The sequence below is a fragment of the Mustela putorius genome, unplaced genomic scaffold (genome assembly GCF_011764305.1).
Source record: "Mustela putorius furo isolate JIRA1106 unplaced genomic scaffold, ASM1176430v1.1 tig00000242_pilon_pilon_pilon, whole genome shotgun sequence".
NCBI lineage: Eukaryota > Metazoa > Chordata > Mammalia > Carnivora > Mustelidae > Mustela > Mustela putorius.
In genome coordinates this window covers 7,853,536-7,880,493 of record NW_025421325.1, presented here as the reverse complement: position 1 = coordinate 7,880,493, position 26,958 = coordinate 7,853,536, and the positions used below count along the sequence as shown (strand labels likewise).

The window sequence follows — 26,958 nt, the reverse complement described above, 5'->3', positions numbered from 1 at the left end:
ACATTATTCACCATAAAACAAAAAGTTATTTTTAATATACTCATACTTTAATATACCCAAGAAAAAACAAATGATGCTGTTAGCTAAAAGCATATAAAAAGCAATTATTTTCACTATCTTAAAGAAATATAAAATGTACCTATGCCATTTTTGTAATACGATAGAACATACGAGGTATTTGAAAAATATGTGCCAATATCATCTGACACCTGAATCTTCTCCATACTGCAGCAAAAATGTTTTAAAATTACAAACTATATCAACCCACCACCCATCCCTCTTTAAAACACACTTTTTAATTTCACAAATAATGCCTACTATGTTATACTGTTAAAAACTGTTTTCAAAGAAACAATAAAAATATTTTAACCTTATAACCAGAGGTGGTACTATTATTATCCTATTTTATAGAGGAGGACTCTGAGACAGAAGAACATGTCCAAGGTCACACAGGGAGCAAAATGGCAAGGTGAGGATCAAAACTCAGTCTTACTTGAGAGTCCATAGTTTTAACTACTACACTTTTACCTTTCTATTATGCCCTCAGAGAGCTTCCCACTGCCTTTAAAATAAAGACCAAAAGCCTTACCACAGCCCACAAGATACTCAATCTATCTCACTAGCCTCATTCTGCATTTCTATCTTCTGCTCTCTGTATTCTTCCCTCAAAAGGGCCTGAGCACGAACTATTCCTTGTGCTTACAATATTCTCACTAGGCCCACTTCTCTTCCCTCTTAACTAAATAAATCTTACCCAACTTAGAGAGCTCATCCTAAAGGTCCACTTCCTCGTAGCAGTCTTCCCTGACCTCTGAGACTGGATCCAATCCTCTGTCATATTTCATTCTATATTACCTTTACTATATAGCATATAAAAAGCTGTAGCATTACATCTATATATATATAATGCCTCTTTGACCCACAAGTCTCCTCTAATACACAAAACAACAACTAAAACAAAAAGACTTATTTACAAGGAAAAGAAATGAACAATCATATACACATTATCATTTTAATCAGTTTGTAAACAAACAGGATAAAGTGTAATACATTCTTCCTCATTAAAAGTTCTAAACAAGGCCAACCTACAAGTGAAATCACTTGCTTGCTTTCATCTTATTTGGTATCTACTCTATTTATAAAATGTCTAAGAGTCCAGCAATCTTCTACCTAAATGTTAAGTGGAGAGTTTACTAAGTGACCAAGAAATTTTCAATTAGCCACACTGCTTAATTATAAAAGTGTAGCAACAAGTAACTACATTCATATTGATTTTTTAAAATAAACTCCAAAATGAAATAACTAAAAATAACTCTGCAGTCAAAAATAAAAATATTATAGCATTTCCATCTAGAGAACCATTCCACAAATTTCTGAATTCTTTTCAGTTTTGGGTTTTTTTTTTTAAGATTTTATTCTTAGGTAATCTCTACACCCAATGTGGGTCTTGAACTCACAACCCCGAGATCAAGAGTTGCATGCCCCAGGGCCTTGCTCGTTTTATTAACAGCTCATTATTTTCTCACTTTATGCCCTAAACCTATTCTCATTCAACTCCAAGTCACATAAGCAACTGTCTAAACATATTTAATCTTTTTATGTGTTCCTTCAAAAATGTTTTTGTGTGACTGTACTTATAATTTAAATGATATTGGGTTAGATATATTAATCTGTTTCTTTCTTCCTGCTTCTTGCATCTATTCACATTAACTTTTGCATCAATTCTAACTGCTATATAATAATCTAGCTAATGCGTCTAATATATTTTACCTGTCTACTTTCCTAATGATAAAGCCTCCGTGGTGACAATTCACTGCCACCAAAAATAATGCTTCATTGAACATCCTCATGTGTATTTCCTTACGAAACAGAGTCTCGGGGTGCCTGGGTTGGCTCAGTGGGTTAAAGCCTCTCCTTCGGCCCATGTCATGATCCCAGAGTCCTGGGATCGAGCCCTATACAAAGGGCTCTCTGCTCAGTGGGGAGTCTCCTCGCCCCACCCCCACCTGCCTCTCTGCCTACTTGTGATCTGTCTCTGACAAATAAATAAAATCTTTAAAAAAAAAAAAAAAACAGAAAAGAAAAGAAAAGAAACTGAGAATCTCATGGAACATGTACTCAGGAGCAAATTACCAAGTCACCGTATAGCAGTTTAATTTATGTGACTAAGTAGTAGTAGACTACTCGAGGTTGGCTAAATGAGTGTTCATGCCAGCCACCAGCATACACGTTCAAATAACCCTATCCCTGGTTTTTTGTAAGTGATAAATCACTAAATTCTACTCCTGAAACCAATATCACACTATATCTTAACTAGAATTTAAATAAAGATTTGAAAAAATAAAATAAAATAAAAACTGGAACAAAAGATGGGATTTGAAATAGACAAAATCAAAATATGTATGTAACTATAAGATGTGTAATCTAACACTTATGTAACATAACCCTCAGAACTTAGATGCAATCACTTGGCCATATTAGTTGTAATTATGCCTCAATATTCTAATGTGTCTGCCCACCATGGTAAGTGATAGGGTGGGGTGGGGTCATCAATCCCATCAATTCTGTTATTTAAACATATCCATGTTCCTTTTTGATTTAAAAGATTCTGTTTTAAGCTAGTTTAAAAGTAGGCTATGGTCTATATTGTGCTATCATTACTACCAATAATAGGAAAACAGTTCTCAAAATATAATCAGTAAATCAAATAATTTTCTGCTTCAACTACTGATGCAAAGACTTAACTTGCTGAAACAAAGCAAAGCTTGTGAATTAGCTTAGAAATATAAATGCTGAACCCACCAAAATAAAATAAAATAACCCTATCCCACAAATATATTTGCTATTATCCAACTTTATAATCCTTAATACTAACAGACATAAGGTGAAATAATAGCTTTAATTTGAAGATCTCTAATTATTAGTGATTTTGTATTTATTTGGTTGTGGGGTTTCTATATAAATAAACATCTATTCATATCCTCTTATTTTCTCAGAGTTTTCTATATTCACCAAAAAAATGTATTAAATATACATTCACAATAAATACACTGAATATAAAACAAAATTTAAATGAAACCAGTATATAGGCCATCCTTGACATCTGACGGTTTAACTTACAATTTCACTTCACAATGGTGTGAAAACTATATGCACTCAGTAGAAATAGTACTTTAAAGTCTAATCTTTTCCCAAGCTTGTGATATGCAATATGTAGTACAATACTCTTATGACACTGGGCATCACAAGGGTAAAAAACTGAAACCCAACCATTCTGTACCCACACAAGCACTCTGTTTTGCACTTTCAATACAGTATTCAATATATGACATGAGATATTCAACACTATATTATAAAATAAGCTTTGTGGGGGCGCCTGGGTGGCTCAGTGGGTTAAGCCTCTGCCTTCGGCTCAGGTCATGATCTCAGGGTCCTGGGATCGAGCCCCACATCAGGCTCTCTGCTTGGCAGGGAGCCTGCTTCCTCCTCTCTCTCTATGCCTACCTCTCTGCCTACTTGTGATCTCTGTCTGTCAAATAAATAAAATCTTTAAAAAAATAAATAAAAATAAAAATAAAATAAAATAAGCTTTGTGTTACATGACTTTGCCCAACTGCTGGCCAATGTTAAGTGTTCTGAGAACATTTAAGATAGGTTAGGCTAAGCTATGTTGTTTGGCAGCATAGGTGTATTAAATGGATTTTCAACTTATAATGGGACTATCAGGATGGAATCTCACTATAAGTTGAAGAAGATCTGTACTTCCTCCTCTAGGCAAGATATAGTAACAGGACCTAGACTTGTCAAAGCATATAAGCAACCAGAATACTGGTTAAAATGTATGAAACAAAAACTGTTTTCAGACATGGAAGAAGAGATAGCTCAAGACTGTTGATACTTGAGAAAAAGGAAACAAAATGAGCCATGAAATTATCAGACTTTCTACCAGGATACAATTTCTATCACTGCACAGGAAGAGAGAAACAAAATAGAATTTAAAGGTCTCATTGACTTGATGAGGCAGAGAGTGGAATATGGGTAGTCTAAGGAAGATAAAAGCTTTAAGGCAGAGTACTAAAGAGAAAAAAGCTATATAGACAAGAAGCTCCAGAAATCCACACTCCTTGGCTTAATATCAAACTATTCAAACCTGCCATAAAACTGAACAAGGTGAGGCCAAGATACTAACAGCTGTTAAGTCAAAGAACTCCCACAGCTAGGATAGAGCCAGAAACTGTTTGAGACCCTACTAGGCACTTGGTAGAGACCACAGTCTTACACAACCTCTTATCCTGTATCTGAGACTTAGGGTCATTCACAGAGGTCCCAGAAGATCAGGTCTGAATAAGGAAGCTAATCTAGCCCTAGAACAACAGTCAATCTGAACCTGACCAAAAGAAAACTTTTAAACTAGGCACAAATAATATCTCCGCCTACCAAAGCAGACTAATAATCTAAAAAAAGGGATATGACAAAATCCAGCACTCAACAAGGAACAATTCACTATATCTAACATCACTCAATCTAAAATCACTAGCATTAGAAGGACAATAAGACCTATAAGCAGAAGCAAAATTAGTGCATAAAAAAATGATCTAGAAAATGACAAAGATAGATTCAGATAATAACATGAAATCAACTATTATAAATATGCTCAAGAGTCCCAAGTACTTAAAGGAAAACATGAACATAATGAGGAAAAATGAAATAGATACTAAAAAAAAACTAAAGAGAATTTATAGAACTAAAAAAACTAAAATCTAAAATTTTAATGGATAGAATCAACACACTGCACAAGAGAAGTTATCTTAAAAATATAGTAATAAAAGCAGTCTAAAATGAAGCACAAAGAGAAAAGACTAAAAAAGAAAATGTGAAAAGATTAGAGTGACCTACTAGGCACTATCAAGAGAGCTAACATACATGTAATTAGAGCTAACACACATGTCCCAAAAAAGGAGGGAAGGACAAGAAAATGGTATTTGAAGAAATAATGACCAAAGTGTTTCCAAATTTCCTGAAAATTATATTATAAACACACAGATACCAAAACTGTAATAAGAATAAAAACAAGGCGGGGTGGGGGGGAGTGCCTGGGCAGCTCAGTGGGTTAAAGCCTCTGCCTTCAGCTCAGGTCATGATCCCAGGGTGCTGGGATTAAGCCTCCAATGGGGCTCTCTGCTCAGCAGGGAGCCTGCTTCCCCTCTGCCTGCCTCTCTGCCGACTTGTGATCTCTGTCAAATAAATAAATAAAATCTCAAAAAAAAAAAAAAAAAAAAAAAAGAATGAACACAAGGTAACCTTACCAAGAAACATAATAAAATTGCTACAAATCAATGATGAATTTTTTTTTTTAAGTAAGCTCCGCACCCAACACGGGGCTTGAACTCAAAACCCTGAGATCAAGATCCTACCAACTTAAAAGTGATGAAATCTTAAAAGTAGCCAGAGAACTAAAGCTTGATACAAAGAAGCTCAAGTATAACCACTTTAACACAATACAGTGTTTGTTATTACAATGCACCAATTTAAATATATTTCATCAGAACTAGATTAAGGATCAGGTGTAGCTGAGCAAGAGCACTAAAATAAGCCTAGAAATGCAACAAAAGTGGGGGAAAATATTAGTATTCCTCTAAGAGGTAAGTAACCCGTGGCAAGAAGAAACAGTTTGCTAAGGCACCTGGAGTTCAAACTAAGTTGACACTATTGCCATTCACTGAAAATGACCACTAAATTGAATTTGTGAGTTATTCAAGTTTAAGGACAACAGTTAAACTACTCAGGTCAACAGAGAACTAGGTGCCGCTACCTTAACACTCTTCCTTCTCTGTCCTTACCCTTTTCCTCGAATAAATGTTAAATGTATTTTGAAGACTAATAGTTTGAAGAAAGGCCAAGTAATAGCCTGCCTGGAACACCCAATTCTCTCAGTCTGCACCTGTGTCAGGTCATGGCAAAAGTAGCTCTTCAGACCTAAACACTACTTTAATTGATCTCTTCCATTCAATTTGACATTTACCCCGTATAATAACAACAGTTGCTTAAAAGCCACTAATGTGTCTGAGGAGAGGGATACTTTCAAATATCAAAGAGTATTCCATTTTTTTTACCCATTGTCCTTTATCTCCTTGAAGTTTACTGAAGAATAGCTTTAGTTCTCGAACGGTCAAATTATAGCTAGCCAGCACTCCCAACATGTCAACCAAAAGATCTGGAAACAAAAGAAGACAATAAAACAATCAACTTATATTTCTTCAACTATTAAAATATACTGTGCTTATTTAAGAGTCTGAACATTAGAGCTCCACACATATTAGATGCTCAAATATTTCTGAAATAAATATTACTAAATAAGAGAAATACAGTATTTAAGAATCAAACTTTATTTCTTTACATCCAATGTACTACAGAAAAAAAAAATCATACCTGCTATCATATTGTCAACTTTCTCAATCTTCCCAAGCACTTTCTCAACAAGACCTACTTCAGTGCAGACTTGAAGATTTCGTATGCTTTTCTTCAGAATCGCTGTAAACATGCTCCAGACCTCTGCTTGGCAAGTAATATCACACTTTTCTAGTAGGTCCACCATGCAGATGATACTCTCACCTTCTTGGATAATGAAATTCATTTCCAAATCAAATTGCCCTCCTACCAGCTTCCAAAAAGAGGGGAAAATTAAAAATATTAGTGCTTTTTTGATATAACTAGAGCACACTCCTCAGCTTTAGGTTGGCAGTAACTACCCATACACATTCTTCTCTACCCTCTACAACAAAAGGGCCCATAAATACACACACAGACACACACACACACACACACAGTTCTTAAAAAATAAAGATTCTAAAGAAGCCTTCAAGTTAAGACATCACAAAGTCAAGCAAGACTTGTAATATACAAATGGAAATATTCTTCAACAGAAACAAATACAGAATGTCTTCAGTAAATCACTATGTACTGACCAGATACCAACAAAGATCTAACTTTTAGCTCTATAACTGCTTCTAATTCAGTATTTATGAATCATGAACTCTGTGAACTATCCACAACAACCTACCGGTGCTTTGCTGCTTATACAAAATACCAGCTCACAACAGAAATGAAAAGCTAAAAATGCTCAGAGTGGACACAGAACGTAGCATTTATAATTGCCAAATTTCTAGTTTATTTTACCTACCGATTTTAGTCCCTTTCCTTCCCTGTCTATAACTAGGATAACTTAAATATAATCATACACCCAAAGTAGTAATCAAGAGAATTTATTTCATTGATACTATCAAAAAATCCATCCAGAGAAAGATATACTGACCTATCCCCACAATGCCATCTCACCCACAGCATCCTCCCACAGAGGAGAGTTTCTTAAATTTAAACAAATTCCAAGTGTTTAAAGGAATTGAAATACTTTTATAATTACCTCTGCAGAGCTATCCTTATTAACTAGTATTTTAAAAGACATCTGTCAGAAATACTACATACAAGATTCACCTATACTCTTGTCCTTCTGAGTATGTCTTAGTTTTTCATTATGCATTCCTAAACCCAAAAAGAGGCCAAGAATTGGGAAAGTGAACTTACAAAACAAAATCCAACAGCTCATAAAAGAATAACAGACACAACCTAATAGAGACTTTTCTTTACTCCAGAAAAGCAGGGAAAGTTCAGAATTAGACAATCAATTAAAACTCCTTGAAGCCAAGGATTGATGTCTCCCAGCTCCTGCCAAAGAAACACACTGCCAAGAGAAAGAAAAAATGGAAAAATGAACAACATGAAGCAGCATGTGCATATAGGAGATAGGAATTCCTGGCTAATGCAGTGGTAAAAGCATTCGACTCTTCTGGGAAAGCTCTGGCAGAGATTTTAGTGTACAGTACTGTGTATCATCAGGAACATCTAGCAAAAGCAAAGGAGCACTGGGTTTCTGCTAAAAGGGCCTCTCGGTGTCACTGGGCCAATTCCCCTACCTACATGGTCGTGGCTATAAAGTATACATGCATGGCTCCCTAATCCACCCCAAAATTCTGTTAACTACAGAATAACTCTTTTTTAATTTGTTTTTGTAAAGACCATCTGCTTGTCCGGTCTTTAACTTTTTATCCTGAAATAATTTCAAATATTCAAAAAGCTACAAAATAGTATAGAATTCCTATATACTCTTTACCCAGCTTCCCCAAATGTGATTATATTATATAATCCTAAATCATTAAAACAATAAACAACATTGATAAAAAAGACTAGTGACAAATTTACAGATCTTACTCAATCACACTAAAGTCCTTTTGCTGATCCATGATGAGCATCCCTTTAGTCTTCTCCAAACTAAGACTGTTACTCAGGCATTCTTTGACTTTCAAGATTTTGATGTTTTTAAGCATATTTGCCAGATATTTTATAGATGGAAAGTATCCCAGCATGATGGATGTCCTTAGCATACCATTTCAATGGTATCTCATGTAAATACACCTCACTATTGGTAAAGTTAGCTTTGATCACTTGTTTAAGGTGGTGTTTGTCAAATGTTTTTCATTTTAAGGTTACCAGAGGGGTACTTGGGTGGCTCAATAGGGTAACCATCTGCCTTCAGTTCAGGTCATGATCTTAGGGTCCTGAGATCAAGTCCAGCATTGGGCTCCCTCCTAAGCAGGAAAGTCATCTTCTTCCTCTTCCTCTCCCTGCTCATGCTTGCTCTCTCTCTCTCTAATAAGATCTTCAAATAAATAAATAAATAAATAAATAAATAAATGTTACTATATTTCATGTTTAAATTATTACACATCTTGTGGAAAAACCTTGAGACTAGGCAAGTATCTTGTTTCTCGCCATACTTTGTACAACAAAATCCAACAGCTCATAATAGAGTAAACCACAACGGAATAGTTATTCCAGTTTTATGCATCCACTGATGGAGCTTACCTCCCACTGCTATTACTGTGGCATTGCTAAATAGTTTTATATTTCCATCATACTTTTTTATTAATTGTAAAAGACTTCCTTTAATAATAAAATATATCAACCACACCTGAAAAGCCAGCATCATGCTCGCACAGGAAAATTGAAATGAGTCTCATGAAAGTCAGACACAAGATTAGGATGTGACTATCATCACCATCATTTGGTATTATTCTGGAGGCACAGAAGATACATTGTCCAAAAGGTGGCAATGTATAAATATCAGAATGGAGGAATTTAAATAACAATTACTCTGAGATGATGTGATTTGTGTCTGGGAAACCAAGTACTTCAACTGAAAAATTACTATAAGTGAGAAAAGTATTTGGTACTGGAACTACTGACACAATTACCAATATGAGTCAATCTTCTCTTGCAAAAGTAGATCAATAGATAGATATAAATAAATAAGCAAACCAACGAACTAACCAATCTCAAAAGAATTATATTAAATAGAAAAAGGCACACACAAATAGCTACTACCTTAACAACTAGAAATTTATCCTACGGATACATGTAGGTAATGATGTTAGATACAAGAACTTCATTATGACACATTTTGAACAGAAAATACAAGCAACAATCCCCCCAAAAAACATTATCAGATAACAGTTAATAAAGTTGTATATGACTATATAATGGAATATGATGCAGCCAATGAAAAGAATGAGGCAGCTCCATCTGACATGAAAAAAAATCTCTAAAATACGTTACTTAGGTGAGAAAGTCAAGATGGAAGAAAAGGTGAACTGTAAGCTACAATGTGAATGTAAAACATGTATATACACAGGCATATACACAAGAACGATAGACAAGAAACTAAAGAGTGATTGCCTCTGAAAAGGCACAGAGCATCTGGGCAGAAAGAGCAAAGGGATAGTTTTTAGTACATATATGTTCGGACATATCCCACAGAGGTCTAAACAGATCAAAAGTCTAGTTACAACTAATTTAGGAGACCTTACCTTCACCCTAATATTACTTACATCAATCTTTCATTTTAATCTGTGTTTATTTCTGCCAGTAACCACCCTTACAAGAAGCTACAGAATTAATTTTTGAAAGTAATTTCCAAAAAAACCCAAATATTTCACCAGCTTTTAAATTGAGTTTACAGTGTGAGAGCAGTATCCAGACAGGTGTTTTAAATATTTTTCCATTGCTTTAAATATTACAAAATATACCTTTCAAGAAGAAAATTGATGGCAGAAGTTGATATATACAAATGTGTGGCATATTTGATATACTATATATATGCATATCTATTATACCTAAAAAGCATGCACAGGGTCCAAAGTGTGTCATGTTAACCCTTTCTAATAGTTATTTGAAGCTGATCAACCTTCAAAACACAAATTTGTTTTCAATGACAAGGATCATAATCCAAGTCTAGGCATTGGCTAGTTATTATCTGAGCTTTAGTAATGGCTCTGCACCACAAAATGTAATCTTCCCAAATGTCACAGTAAGTTATGAATATCTGAGCAGCCTAATGCGCTTTACTAGCCGTGAAATGTGAAAATGTAATCTTATTACCTTTTTTATGGTTGTATTTTTTTGAATAATGTAGCCTAGAAACTGATGTATAGTCTTTTTCTGCATTTTAGCATGATTTGGTCTCCTATGCTATATAGAACATTTTTCACAACTCTCCACTTCAACATATTTTAGTCTTGGCCTGAACTTCATAAACAATTTTTATAGCAACCTTCAGGGTGGCATAACATGCTTTCTATAGGTTATAGTTTAATGTACAAGATTATAGAAATTTTAAAGCATATTACTCAAAGAATTCAAATAAACCTTCACAAGTTATGAATTAGGATTTTAATTGGGCATGATAACTACTATCATCAGTGGATATATTAATAAAATAAACTAAAATTAAATATCACTAAACCTAAGTCACTTGTATTTTCAGAAAACCAAGAAACACATATGGACCAAAAATAATTAACTTCAATAGATTTATACAACTGGGAAGACTGTAATACAGAGAAAATTCAAATACTTTAAAGTAAAGCTGTATTTGCCCTGGAATCTTGCTAAATTCTTCCTCAGAGATATGGCCACAGTAAGGTAGAGCAGAAAAACTGGAGAGAGCACAATCACATCTTATGTCCCTAACTAGATATTTTCTACTTCTTGTGACAAATCACCTTTTATCTCTGGACCTGTCTACTTGTTCGTAAAACAAGCCAAATAAAAAGTAAGCTTCTTTTATATATGTGCATCCTTCAAAGATGTATTTACTTTTTCTTTTTTTTTTTTTACTTTTTATAAAAGTGCTACCGTCAAGGTATCCAATTTATCCCTAAGAATCCATTCCTAAGTGAATGTGACCATATACATGTTTATAGTCACTAGAAACTTATTAATAAGGAGAAGTTGAGGGAAAATTACAATGATGTGGTCTCCCAACTTACATTTTCTTCTTCTTACGTAATAAGAGTTTCTAGTTTGGTACATGAGGCCCAGGCAAAAAAAAAATTCACTTTCCTTGAAGTTACCAGCCATGTCACCAAGTTCTGACCACAGAGAACAGGCAGTAATATGTGCAACTGCTGGGCTATTACTCTTAAAGAACACAACTCATCTTTGCAACTTTCCTCTTCCACTTACATAAGCAACTGGGAAATGGCAAGAACTAGAGTAGCTATCCTGGAATCTATGCCATAAGACTCATGGTGAATGTAATAGAGCAGAAAGACCTATGGATATAGACAACCCATTTCATAAAGAATTTGTACACATAAAGATCTGTACATGAACATTTACAGAAGCTTTATTCATAATCACCAAAAACTATAAACATTCAAATGTCTACCAACTAATAAATGGATAAACAAGTTGTGGTACAACCATACAACAGAATACTAATCACTAATAATAAGGAAAAATTTAATGATACCATTAACGATGTGAATTAATTCAAAAACATTATGCCAAGTCAAAGAAGTTAGTCACAAAAGCCACATATTGTATGATTCCATTTATATGATATTCTGGAAAAGGCAAACGGATAGGGAGAGGAACTCGATCAGTGGTTCCCAGAGGCTGGGAAAAGCACAGAATTAACAACAAAAAAACATATGAAGACTTTTGGGAGGTAATGAAATTTTCGGTATCTTGGTTGTGATACTGAATCCACAAATATATCCGTCTGCTGAATTTTAATTTCACAAAACTATACATCTAAGAAGGGTAAATTTAACTGAATGTCTTAATAAACCTAAAGTTTAAAGTAAATTAAAAAAAAAAAAAGCTCAAGCCATTTGCCAGTTGTATCAAAGGCAAGAGAAAAAGTAAGATCCTCCAACTAAAGGCAATAATGTAGAATTAAGAAAGCGAAGTTGGGACGCCTGGGTGGCTCAGTTGGTTAAGCAGCTGCCTGGGATCGAGTCCCACTCAGGCTCCTTGCTCGGAGGGGAGCCTGCTTCTCCCTCTGCCTCTGCCTGCCACTCTGTCTGCCTGTGCTCGCTCTCTCTCCCTCTCTCTCTCTGGCAAATCAATAAAATCTTTAAAAAAAAAAAAAGAAAGCGAAGTCATGGAATACAAGAAAATTAAAGAAAAACTTCGCTATCTATAAATCAGTCAAAAGGCATGTTCTAGTGATAACAAATTATCCTTATAGTTTTCAAAATCCCCACATGTACTAGAAAGTAACAAACAACATCTCTTCTCTCATTGTTCACTGTACCTTTCATAAGAATTAAAAAATTTCACTAAACTATAGGACATGTCTACAAAACCAGTATCAAGGAAAAGATTTCCATGAAGTCTGAGAAATACTGGACTAACAAGGCTAAAGATGTTCATAGGATAGAACTCCCAGAGATTTACTACTTTATATGTTTCAAAAAGATATATAACCAATGCATGGATTTCCCAAAATTTACTTGACAATGTAATCTTTTTTTCTTTTTTTTTTTTTCTGCTAGATTTTCAAGGAATAACATTCATCAAAAGCTTTTTTGAGAAACACTGGATAATGTAATATAATTGTGTTCTTAAAGCTTATTATATGAATATCACAGCATTAGCTATGTTTTACAGAAACATTTAATAGGCTTTCCAAATTGTCAGGTGAATGATTTAAAGTAACCTATTTGTTTTTTTACAAGTTCTTTTCTGTGATTCACAGAATAATCAAAGAAAAAAATCTCAAATTAAGATTACTTTAGGGGACAGAAAATATGAACAATCAAAAGTAACAAAACTGTCACTTTCTCTACAATCCAGTCCACAAGTCCAGCAAGACAGATGTCCTCCCACACAATTAGGGTTGTTCAAAGTGCCAAGAGAGTTCAGCTGGACTAACAGGTAAATTTCAAAGCTAGGTCATTAAGAACTTAATGGCTTCCCTTGTATCACTCATTCTAAGAAAAATTCAGTCACCATGTCATGAAGATACTCAAGTAGCTATATAAAAGGCCCACTTGGAAAGTAACTGAGGTCTCCAGTCAAAAGCTTAAACCAACATGCCAATCATGTAAGTAGTTTAAAAGCAGGTCTTCCAGCTCCCGTTGAGCCTTTAGATGACTGCAAACTCAGCCAACATCTGAAATGCAACCTCATGACAGATGCTAAGTCAGAACTGTCCAGCCAATTTGCTCCCAAATTCCTGACCCACAGAAACTTTGAGCTGATATTTATTACTGTTTAAGCTATAAAGTTTGGGGATAATTTGTTACACAACCAACAGATAACTAATATGATTACAAATCAATCAGTTAATAGTAGTTGGGAAAAACTTTTTTACTCTATATTTCTATACTTCAATTTTTAAAATTCTAACACAAAATAAATAATTTAAAAATACAAACAATACAATATACATACATTGATTACTATAAAGCTATGTACTGTAAGGGCCTATTTAGCCAGAGCGGCCCCACCTCCATTGAACAGCCATTTTGTTGTTTATGCAATAAAACTTAAAATTGACCCTGTCCCGCCCCAGGGGAACTTACTCAAAAGCAAGTCCAGGAAACCAGTCCCAGGTAACAGCCCAAATACAAGGGTGGATTAGGTCAAGTGGATAATGGCCCAAATACAAGGATGGGTCAGGTCAGGTGGAGAAATTCTATCAGTGGGGGCACATACTGTCTCCCAGCTACCAAGGTGATAGGCTGGTTCAAATGTCTACTAGGGTAAACTGTAATTCAATTGGTCACCTAGCATGACTGTGCAGCTTTCTCTGTGTGTTACAACTTCATTGGCCACCTGTGCGTGGCCAGGCCCAACCACGTGGCCTTTGCTCTATAAAAGCTAGTCTGTGAAACAGAGAAGGGTTGTCCTCTCTGTAAGGGGCAGCCCCGACTGTTCTGTTTGATGGTCGGTCTGATTCTTGATGCTTGGCACAAAATAAAGCTTTGCTTGATCTTCACTTTGTATCAGTCTCACTCCTTTGACCACGGACCCATTATTGGGGGACCCAACAGTACAATATAAGCACTTTATGTGAATTATCATCTTTAATTATCTCTCATAAAAAAACCCACAATGATCTTCACTTAATAGATGAGGAACCTGAAACATAACTTGCCTAAACTCACAAGGTACTAATGCAGCTGAACCAGGCTTCTGACACTGCATAACAATTGTATATAATAGATTGTAACAAATAATTTAGACTGACTAACCCAGCATCTCTTCTCCAAAGTCTTATAACTGATGAGTGAATACATATTTATTTCAAGAATGAGACCAGCATGCCTGGCTGGCTCAGTTGGTAGAGCATGCAACTGCTGATCTCAGGGTGGTGAGTTCAAGGCCCAAGCTGGGTATAGCACTTACTTTAAAACACACACACACACAACGAAAAACCTTATTTTAAAAAGAGTGGAATGCAACAGTAATTAGTTATTTGAAAGCTATTAAGTTTATGTATAAAAACATTAAAGAACTCAAAAACTTTAGCAGCTTCCTCTTGTTTTCTGCCACTAGAGATTAGAAAGATAAATGCTCTCCTTTCCAGCATCCTTAGCATCTGAATAGCCATGAGCCATTCTGGGCAAAGAAATATGAGAAGTGCTGAATGGTGGGAACATCAGCTTGCTTGATGAAAGGAAAACAGATGTAGCTGTCCTAACTTTTTGCTCTTTTACCTTCTTCCCTCCCTAGAACAAAGATGTGATGTCCAAAGGCACAGTAGCCATCTTGATATCATGAGGCTTTTACAAGCACAAGCAGAGACAAAAAGCCAGTATGTTAAGAATGGTAGAAGGAAAGGTAGAGAGTGTTTAGCTCCTAAAGCCTTATTAAGCAGAACCACTAATACCAGCAACTGCCTACCAAATCCCTCGTTATGTGAGAAAAATAAAGCCTCTATTTGATGCAGCTGCTATTAAATGTGTATTCTACCGCTTACAGAACACAAACCTAATATATAGATATTCAGGAAATGGTGCATAAATGAAAGAATGGGTTATCAGAAAAGCTATCTTGGACAACTCCTTGTTTTAAATAGGACTCAGAACTGCATTTAACTTAGATGACTAAAATTCATTTTGCATGTTAGAAACTCTTTTTATCACAGTTATAACCAAATACAATTAAACTGAATACATGCAACAGAAGTAAAATGATGTTTAGCAATTCTATTACATGAAATATATCTCTAGATAAACAACAACTGCTGTTGTATTACATTTATCTAAATAATATAATATTTCAAGAAGGCTAATTTTAATGAGATAAATGATATAATAATACCAAATTTTCACAAAGATATCGGTGGATACTTTGGAATCAAAAGAGTAAAGACTACAGGTATTAAATTTATTTAAATGAAACAATGCAAGCTCTGATAAGTAAGAGGCAGGTTTTAAAGTCTAATAACAAAAAAAACCTGAATATACCTTGGGGACTATAATTGTGGTAGTAATAAATTATAATATATATCATTTAAGGAGAATAATAATGCTTAGCAGAATATGCCAAGCCTCAGGGTGCCTGGATGGCTCAGTGGGTTAAAGCCTCTGCCTTCAGCTCAGGTCATGATCTCAGGGTCCTGGGATCAAGCCCCATATCAGGCTCTCTGCTCAGCGGGGAACCTGCTTCCCCACCCCCCACCCTGCCTCTCTGCCTACTTGTCATCTCTGTCAAATAAATAAATAAAAACTTTTTTTTAAAAAAAGAATATGCTAACTCTCTATTAACCAAAATGTTTGAAGAATACAGAAGCTCTGTTTACTGAGTTTTATTATTATTTGAGAGTTAATCAGAAAAAAAAATTTCTATCTCAAATATTATATGTTAAATGTTTAAGTATATAGGAACAGATGCCCATCTAGGACCTAACTTTAATATAAAGTTTAAGATCATTTAACCTAAGTGAATTTTACTTTCAAATATAGAAGAAATGAGAATAACTACTACTGAAAATATTTAGACAAAAATGAAAAGACATTATCAATGAAAAAAGCAGCTGATACGGCAAGAGGACAATTTTTGAGAAGAGAAAAATGAAATTGAGAAAAAAATACAGCCAGACTTTGAAATCATACTCCACATCTCTGCATTAGGAAGAAGGCAAAGAAAAAATTCAAACAAGAATGGCTAACAGTATGAACTTTGGCATGAAGTTATACTCTATATAACCCTGGACACTGGACAGTTCTTTTTTTTTTTTTTTAAACATTTTATTTATTTATTTGACAGACAGAGATCACAAGTAGGCAGAGAGGCAGGCAGAGAGAGAAGAGGAAGCAGACTCCCTACAGAGCAGAGAGCCCGACATGGGACTCGATCCCAGGACCCTGGGATCATGACCTGAGCTGAAGACAGAGGCTTTTAACCACTGAGCCACCCAGGTGCCCTGGACAGTTCTTTTTTCATCTCAAACATCCAATTACTCTAAGAACTGGGAGGCATACAGATCTCAGTAAAGGCAGGATCCAGTAATTCAACCACTTATAAAAGTATCATCTACAAAATTACATGTAGAAAAGCTCAGAATGATATAAAATTATATACTGAAGCACTGTTTATAAAAATAAAACACTGGAAATAGCCTAAATATCCACCAATACAGAAACAGATATATAAACAATGGTACAACCATGTAAGAGGGAATACCATGCAGCATTTAAAAAGAATATAAATCTATATGTGTTGGCATGTGAAGATATACAAGACCTACTACTAAATTTACAAAACAGTAGGTACAGAATGGTAACATTTCTTTAATAATGCAATAATATTTTAAATTAAAGAATATGAAAATTCAGCTTCAGTGTCAGTATCAGGCCCAATTACACACCACTAAAGGCATTCCTAAAATTTAGGGGTAAATTATTGTATTACCAAGTATATTATCATCATAAATAACCAGCATAACAATATCAGTAATATGAAAAGGATGAGTCATTTGGATTTAACACATTCACTCTAAAATACAGGCATTTGGGGGATAATAATCTCTTTATATGTGTTATATATATTAAAGTCTATCAGGTAACTGAGGAATAAATGTCTATTTCCTCTTGTAAGAAAACTAATTAGTTTTATGAAAGCTATTGATTATACACACAAAAATAACTGAGAACATGGGCGCTCAGTCGAGCAACCGTCTTCAGCTCCCGTCATGACCCTGGGGTCCCAGGATCAAGTCCTGCATTGGGCTCCCTGCTTAGTGCGGAGTCTGCTTCTGCCTCAGACCCTCCCCTCTCAGGCTCTCTCTCACATTCTCTTTCTCTCTCAAACAAATAAATAAAAAAAAATTTTTTTAATAAAATAAAAATAAAAAATAACTGATCACACAAATAGCTAAATAATAAGAAAGCAGACTGTCATTAATGTAAGTTTAAAAGCTGCAGAAAAAAACTGCAGGAAGAACATTATATTCTTTTTTTTAAAGCAAAAAAAAAAAAAGTGTTTACAAATAGAGCAAAAGCCTGTGATAACTGAATTCAAATAACTGGTTACTGTCCTTTGCCCCACCCACACTTTGCCATCAAAAATCTCAACTGGTAGGATAAACATCAATGGATGGAGTACAGAATTATGAGAAAATGCCTCCTAATCATTTCACACTTTCTCAGTTCAGCTGTGTACAATAGTAAATTTCACTGTTATTTTACTTTTGTGCTTTTTAAAACATACAGACAAAAATTACTGAATTTAATCTCAAGATAGCACCATACTAAATTTTAAACAACTGAATTTTTAGACTCCATCTGTCCTATTATGGCAGAGTTTTAGTGTATATAAATAATAACAAAATACAAAATAATAAGAGATTAGCTTACATTATAATTTAATTCATGTACAAATCTTTAAGATCATTCCTAACACTGAAAAAAAACACAGTAAGTCTTTCCCTTAGTCAGTAAATGGAAGAGAAGAAAGTAATTTCACTATGTTGATGGCAACATAACCATCAGCCTTTGCTTTACAACAACCTTTATACTGAGAGTTAGCCAAAATAGTATCTTACTCCTCAGTCAACATCAGCTGAAAGGCTATTTAGGCTTACAAATGTGCATTCAGGCACCTAGGGGCTCAGATGGTTAAGTGTCTGCCTTTAGCTCAGGTCATGATCCCAGGAACCTGGGATCAAACCCCGGCAGGAAGCCTGCTTCTCCCTCTCCCACTTCCCCTGCTTATGTTCCTCTCTTTCTGTATCTCTCTCTGTCAAATAAATAAAAAAATTTTTTAAAAGGTGCATTCAGTGACCACAAGAGCAATGTACCACTCCACATTGCCAAGAAAGTATTCTCTGAATTAGAATATGAAATGTATAAAAATATAATAAAATGTTCAATAAAGAAATTTTCAGTAACAATTAAAATCTTCTATGAAGTTTTACAAGTATTTTTATATCTCCAAAATTCCTTCTAAGATGATGATATTTGGTTTTACCCTCATACGGATTTTCCCAATCAGCCAAAGGTCTATTTTATACCCCTCTAACATACATATACCATATTTATGCATTATGTATGACAGTATATCTATAGAAAGAGCCTGAGGAATATATATCAGATTACTAGTAGTGATTATCTTGGAAGATGGGGGTACAAGGATTTTTACTTTCAAAATCATGCATTTATGACACATTTCCATGTTTCAAAATAAGTATATATTTACTTTAAATCTAAGGGAAAAAAATAAGATATTTTAATCCTCTCAGTATGCACTGAATATTTATGTGGAAAACTAGACAGGAAAAAATAATGGTTCTTAGTTTGTACATTACTGGGAAATATCAAACTGTATGCAATTGATGTATCCCATCAAAACTGAGGTAATGAAAGCTCCTGCAAAGTAAGGATGTAAAACAGAAATCAGGTATACAGTACCAAGTACCACCAAGGACAGATGAGTAAAATATCATTATTTACGTTTAGGTATGAGGTCTCAGTTTTAATGATAGTAAAGTACTTTCATGGGTCACTCCGAACTGTATGTTGTCCAAGATCTTTTAACCATAAGCCGTAAATTATACCTTTAGAGTTTTCAGAAACACATCTCCTCTTAGGAGGACAGTGTTTAAGAGCATATCCTCTGGAGCAAGACCAGATTTGACTTCTAGTTCTACCAGATACCAAGTGTAAGGCCAAGGCCAGGATAGTTCGCCTCTCTATGTCTCATTTTCTCATTTGCAGAATTAGAGTAATCATGGTACCCATCTCCTAAAGTTGTGAGGGTTTAATGAACTAACACATATCTCAATTAATGCATATCCTCTTAGATGAAGATATAAGAACTCACACTTCTTTCTACTTGCTACTAAAACTCTCACTTCAAGAATAGCATCTTCAAGTTCGATCCGTAGCAGGAACAGAGAACACACCCCAGAGAGTTCTGAGCAGCTCCACCCCCAGTGGTCTAGTTGCCATCACACACTGTGAGAAGGTGCAGCTACGGCTTCTGGCCCATCACCATGACCTCTAACTCCCAGGAGTGAGGCAACTGTCCCCACCCTCTGCTATCCAGACACCAAGGGGGACACCTCCAGGAAGCGTGCAGGGAGTAGAGGAGGAGCCTAGGCCATCTCACATCCTCTGGCACCTGTGGGAAGGGACAGCAAGATCATCACAAAGAAGGTTTTAGGAACAGTAAAATGGTTCAATGTATAAGAAATTAAAATGGTTTCATCAAGAGGAATGACACTGAGAAGATGTATTTGTACACCAGACTGCCATAAAGAAGAATAACCCCAGGAAGTACCTTCACAGTGTAGGAGATGCAGAGACTGTACAGTTTGATGTTGGAGGAGGAAAGAATGTGGAGGGAGCAAATGTCACACAGGCTCTGGCAGAGCTCTAGCGCAAGGCAGCAAACATGCAGCAGACCAAAACCATTACCTACACTATCCTTCACAGCAGTCCTCCCCACAATTACCCACAGAATTACCAAAATTGTGAGAGTGGGGAGAGAAAGAGGGCCGGGAAAGTGCTCCCAAAACCCAGATCCCACTGAGCCAGGTCTTCTGCAGGTGACAATTCCCATCTAATTACATGCAGAGACCCAATGGATGTCAACCACAGTCTTCCAACCCTCCTGTGCATGGAAAAGTGTTAGAAAGCTGACAAGGTAGACCAGTGAGACAGGGTATGTATTGGGTTATATATCACAATTCTGCAGGGGTTCTCTTTGCCAAAGACAGCCTAGAGAGGGAGGCAATGAACAAAGTAAGGAAAATCAAGGAGATGAGACCCATGGTTAGCAGCCACCTCCATATCAATGTAATTTTAATTACCCACGCAGATGTACAGAAAACCCTAAACATCACCATGGCAAAGAGACAAAAGCAGCTTATCCAGCAGCTGAGAGTTCATCTGTTCCTAAGGCTGAGCAGGTCTGGGCTGAGTAAATGCTGGCTTACCATTTACACTATCATCCGGTTTCCTCATCCAATAAAAAGAAATGAATATGAAATTCACCAATAAGAAGAAATGAATATGAAATTCCAGCAGTAAGAAATGAACAAAAGATTGGAGCTGAAGACCTTAAGTACTTGCTTTTTGCCCAGTGGCCAGATAAACACAACTATCTGCATTATCTATGCAGCATGGGGTTTTTATTATTTTTACCTAAACATGCCTCTTTTTTGATAATGACAAATACGTTTTAAAAAAAAAAAAAAAACCTGCTTTTTCTCAATATACCCTTAAGGGTTTTTTTTGGGGGGGGGGGTTGTTTAAGATTTTATTTATTTATTTGACAGAGAGAGAGCACAAGTGGGCAGAGAGAGAGGAGGAAGCAGGCTCCCCGCGGAGCACAGAGCCTGATACGGGGCTCGATCCCAGGACCCTGGGATCATGACCTGAGCCTAAGGCAAACACAACCCACTGAGCCACCCAGGAACCCCCACCCTTAAAGGTTTTTAAATTGTTTGATATCTGGTCAAATTGAGATTTTTTAAGAACTTCATTCTAATTTGTAATAAAATTGTACAACTTGATTTTTTTTTAAAAGTTGACAAATGGCATGCAGCTGTTAATAAGTCTTAAATTAATAATAATAATAATAATAATAACTACTTCACCTGATAGTTACAGGAAAGCTGTCATCTTCTGGTCTTCCTAGTGAATAGTCAACATACTAGCAATACACAAATTTAAAAAGCATATTCCACTTACAACAAAATATCACACTATTGTAATTACTAACTTAACTAACATCAAAGGAAGCTAAAAATGACAGTTCTTTATGTTGTACTTTTATCACTGTAATTTATAAGACCCTTCTTCATTATGTGATATCATCCAGTGTTAAGTCTTAACCCACAAAATGTTTTACACTCCAGGGTTTTTTTGTTCCTATCATTTTTAACTATGTGACTGTAGTCCCTAAAACTCTTCAATACCAAACAATACTCAATGTCGCATCATAACCCTCTCATCATCAATCCTTTACTGTTATTAATTTAACGAACACACTACCTCCACTGACAATAATCACCATCATGTTATACTCCATGACACTTTCCCAATATCTTAGATATACCACCATTCCAAGATATACAAATGCCCTACCATCTTCACCTTTCAGAATACTGCTTGATTGAAAACTAACTCACCACAGAGGGCAAATCATACAACCTCTCTCCTTTTTAAAATTATTAGTTTTTTAATCTAGACTTCCTAAGTCCAATTACTGTCAATGCTACCTACGAGGATTACACCTTAAATCATGAAATTATCCTACCTGAAATCTGAAAATATTAGTAACATACTCTAATCATAATTTTTTTGTACCTTCAAATAACCTCATCATCCTATTTCTGCTATACCTGTTCTTTCACATCACAGAGACTCCAGATACAGACTGTTGTACTTTATGTTACAGTACTTATGTACTATATCTGGAAGTCTCTGTACCACTCTACACTACTATAGCTCAACTTAGCTTCTTTCCCAGGTTTTAAACTCATGTGTCCTGCTGCTTGTAGACAACCACACATATTGCCTCAAAATAAACACAGCCAAAGCATAACTGATTATCTTCTCCCTGATCCTGCTATGATTGCTACCCCAGTTGGTAATTCTACCCACATGGCAGAAACCATGATGTCATCTTCAACTCAGCTCCTTTATACAATGTCCAATTAATTGAATGCTGATTCTATCTGCTAAAATTTCTTAAGTTTATCCCTCTTCCCCTTGCCTACCCTCACCAAATTAGCTGAGAACTCCTTTATTACACACAACTGTCAGAATACTTGGTCTACTAGATTATATGTCCATAAAATACAGATGACTATACACATGGCTATGGACTTTGGTTACCCTGTAGGAGGTCAGAGGATAAACAGACTATGGGGAGGAAAAGACAGAAGACAGAACAAAATTGAAAAAGATAAAGAAAAAATAAGAACCATACTTATAATTATATACACATATATAACATGTATGTATGTAAATAAAATTATATATGTGACTCTATGCATAAAGAAATTTTTATAACCAAAAGCAAATTTAGTCTAAGCTGAGGGTATATGTATATCCTGTTTGCTCTATTCTTTATTATAAATCTATTTTTAAGCACTTAAAAAAAAGAAAAGAAAAGAAAAAAACTATTATTTCATTAAACTCGTTTCCCTTTTTTTAAACTAAGCAAGTAACTGAGAACAACGCTGCTGTGTATTCTTCTATTAAGGGCCATTTATTTATTTTTTTTTTTAATTTTTTAAGTAATCCCTATACCCAACCTGGGGCTTGAACTCGTGACCCCAAGACTAAGAGTGGCATGCCCCTCCAACTGAACCAGCCAGAAGCCCCTTAAGCCTCCACTTATTAACCTTATTAAGAGAACTGATCAGAGACTACTCAAGCCAACTATGCAACAACATATCCAATAATCCCTGTGAAAGAATGGTACTTTGCATAATCCCACCTAAATCAAATCAATCTGGGGAGTGTGGGGGAAAGCTACATAGTATAGCCCCTCTGCAAAGTTCAAACTGCACATGAAGGCTTGAAGAGGTTCTCAATTAAAGAATCCTGTTTAACTTCACTTGCCCCATATGACCAGAGAATTCTTTCCCTCATAAACTTAAAGCATGTATTTTGTAGAATGACTTGAACTAACCTAAAGAATTTCCCATAGGAAAACTGATAGCACTAAAAGCATATATTAGAAAAAAGGGGGTGTTTCAAATCAATAACCTAAAGTTTCATTTTAAGAACCTAAGAGAAAAGATAGGGTGCCTGGGTGGCTCAGTCAGTTAGCTGCCAAACTCTTGATCTCAGCTCAGGTCTTGATCTCAGCGTCATGAGTTCAAGTCCCACACTGGGCTCCTACTCCAAAAAAAGCAAAAGGAACCTAAAAGAAGATCAAAATAAATCCAAAGCAAGCAGAAGGAAGGAAACATAAATACAAGAGCAGAAACTAATGAAACTGAAAGGGGGGGAAAAAAAAACCAACAGAGAAAAACCAATGAAATAAAGAGCTAGTTCTTTAAGAAGATAAAAAAAAAATTTAAGAATCATTACAATTGAGAATTTAGCAGGACTGAAAAATAACAAGGAAAAAAAAAATACAAATTACCACTAACAGGAATGAAACATGAACTATCACTACAGACCCTGTAGGTAACAAAAAACAAGTGAATACTACGAACAACTTTAAACACATAATTTGACAGTATAGATAACCAATCCCTCAAAAAACACAAGCTACCACCCTTACTCAATTGAAATAAATAATTTAAATAATGCTATAACTATTAAGAAAATTAAATTCATAATTTTAAGGGCGCCTGGGTGGCTCAGAGGGTTAAGCCTCTGCCTTCAGCTCAGGTCATGATCTCAGGGTCCTAGGGTTCTGGGATGGAGCCCCGCATCAGGCTCTCTGCTCAGCAGGAAGCCTTCGTCCCCCTCTCTCTCTGCCTGCCTCTCTGCCTACTTGTTACTCTCTCTGTGTGTTAAATAAATAAAAATCTTTTTTAAAAATTCATAATTTTAACATTCTCAAAAAAAAAAATTCATAGGGTTGGTATTGTTTCACCAATTCTACCAAATGTTTAAAATTAACACGAACTTCGGGGCGCCTGGGTGGCTCAGTGGGTTGAGCCGCTGCCTTCGGCTCGGGTCATGGTCTCGGGTTCCTGGGATCGAGTCCCGCATGGGGCTCTCTGCTCAGCGGGGAGCCTGCTTCCCTCTCTCTCTCTCTGCCTGCCTCTCCGGCTACTTGTGATTTCTCTCTGTCAAATAAATAAATAAAATCTTAAAAAAAAAAAAATTAACACGAACTTTACACTTCTCAACTCATTTTATGTATCTACTATGATATCAAACAAACATAGTACAAATACATTATATATCAATATTCCTCAAGAATATAAACACAAAAATTCTTTAAATAACAGCAAGTAGAATTCAATAATATAGAGGAACTGAATTCCATGACATAATGGATTTTATTCCAGGGATAAACATTATTTCAATATGCAAAAATCAATGTAACCCACCTTTTTAATAGACTAAAGGAGAAAAATCACATTATTGTATCAACTGATGCCAAAAAAAAAAAAAAAAGCATTTGAGAAAAACAGGAATAAAGGGAAACTTCTTCAACTTGGTAAAGAACACCGACATAAAATCCACATCTAACACTGTAATTTATAATAGAAAACTGAATGCTCTCCCCTTAAATCAGGAACAAGGCAAGGATATACACTCTCACCACTCCTAACACAGCGCTAAAGTTCCAACCAAGGCAGTAATTGGCAAGAAGAGAAATAAAAGGCATGCAGATCAGAAAGGAAGAAACAAACTGCCTCTATTTACAGATAACACAATTATCTATACAGAAATCCAAAGACATTTAACAAAAAATCTTTTAGAATTCAGAGCGCCTGGATGGCTCAGTTGGTTAAGTGACTGCCTTCAGCTCAGGTCATGATCCTGGAGCCTCAGAATCTGACTCCTTGCTCAGTGGGGAGTCTGCTTCTCCCTCTTTCTCTGCCCCTCTCCCCTGCTTATGTGCTCTCTCTCTCAAAAAAGCTTCAAAAGAAGAAGAAGAAGAAGAAGAAACCTCCTAGAACTAGTAGTGAGTTCAGCAAGGTCACAGGTTAGAATCTATAAAAAGTCAATTATTTTTAAAAAATCAACTGCATTCATTTCTATATGGGTGGCTCAGTTGGTTAAGCGGCTGCCTTTGGCTCAGATCATGATCCCAGGACCCTGGGATCCAGTCCCACATCTGGCTCTGGGAGCCTGCTTCTCCTTCTGCCTGCTCTTCTCACTGTTTGTGCTCACTCACTCTTTCTCTCTGACAAATAAATAATAAATAAAAATCTTTAAAATAAAAAAAAATACAGTATTATTTACAATTGCTCAAAGAACTCTGAAATACCGAGATATAAATATAAATCTACCAAAACCCAGGGCGCCTGGGTGTCTCAGCGGGTTAAGCCTCTGCCTTCAGCTCAGGTCATGATCCCAGGGTCCTGGGATCGAGCCCCACATCAGGCTCTCTGCTCAGCAGGGAGCCTGCTTCCCCCTCTCTCTCTGCCTGCTGCTCTGCCTACTTGTGATCTCTGCCAAATAAATAAATAAAATCTTTTTAAAAATTAAATAAATAAATCTACCAAAACCCATACAGCACCTGGATGTTGAAAACAACAAAATGAGAATTAAAAAAAATAAAAGAAAATCTAAATACATGTAGAGACATACTCTGTTTATAAGATATTAATTCTCCCCCAAACTGATACACAGATCAAATACAATTCCTATCATAATCTCAGCAAGATTTCTACAGGCATAAAAAGATTATTTTAAAATTGATATTGAAAAGCAAAGGAAGTAGGATAGCAAAAACAATCTTGAAAAATAAAAATAAAGTGGGAGAAATTAGTTTACCCAATTTCAAGACCTATATAGCTACAGTAGCTAAACTATGAGGTAGTGCCTAAGAAACAGACGCATAAATCAATACAACAGAATAGAGAATCCAGAAGTAGACCCAAACAAATATGCCCAACTAAGTTCTGACAAAGGTACAAAAGTAAGCCAATAGAGGAATTTCAGTAAACAGTGCTGAGTAATTAAATATCCATAAATGAACAGATGAACTTTCACCTAAGTAGCTTACTTTACAAAAAAACCAACAATATAAACTGCAGATTTAAAGGTAAAAAATAACTTTTATAAAAACATACAAGAAAAAATCTTCAGGATTTAAAACTAGGCAAAAAGTTCTCAGATTTGACATCAAAAGGAAGAACCCATAAACTGCACAGAACCTTATGATGTAAATTTCCATATGTTGATTATATTGATGTCAATATTATACTGTAGTTATGTAAGATTTTTCCACTGGGGGAAAGACAGTAAATGGTACAAGGGATCCCTCTCTAGTATTTCTTACAACTGCATGTGAATCTACAATTATCTCAAAATAAGAAGTTTTATTTTAAAAAAATAAGTAACTCATGTGAGGTATAACCTAGGATTACTTGTTCCCATTGAAAAGAAAGATTTATTAACCTAGATGAAGTTCTCACTTCATCTAACAGCCCAAATAAAAGAGCAAAGAAACTCT

General features: G+C 35.5%; 1 protein-coding gene and 1 pseudogene across 2 annotated transcripts in view; one reads left to right on the top strand and one right to left on the bottom strand.

The window, feature by feature from the left end:
* LRBA (LPS responsive beige-like anchor protein) overlaps positions 1–26,958 on the bottom strand; it is a 734,202-nt gene that overhangs the window by 632,708 nt on the left and 74,536 nt on the right. For both annotated transcript variants that reach the window (XM_013059156.2, XM_004758045.3), the window contains exons 3-4: positions 6,430–6,661; positions 6,114–6,214 (exon numbers count right to left, since the gene is read on the bottom strand). In XM_013059156.2, coding sequence (XP_012914610.2) covers positions 6,114–6,214; positions 6,430–6,661 — 333 coding nt within the window. The remainder of the gene's footprint in view (positions 1–6,113; positions 6,215–6,429; positions 6,662–26,958) is intronic.
* LOC123391569 lies at positions 19,962–20,779 on the top strand (annotated as a pseudogene).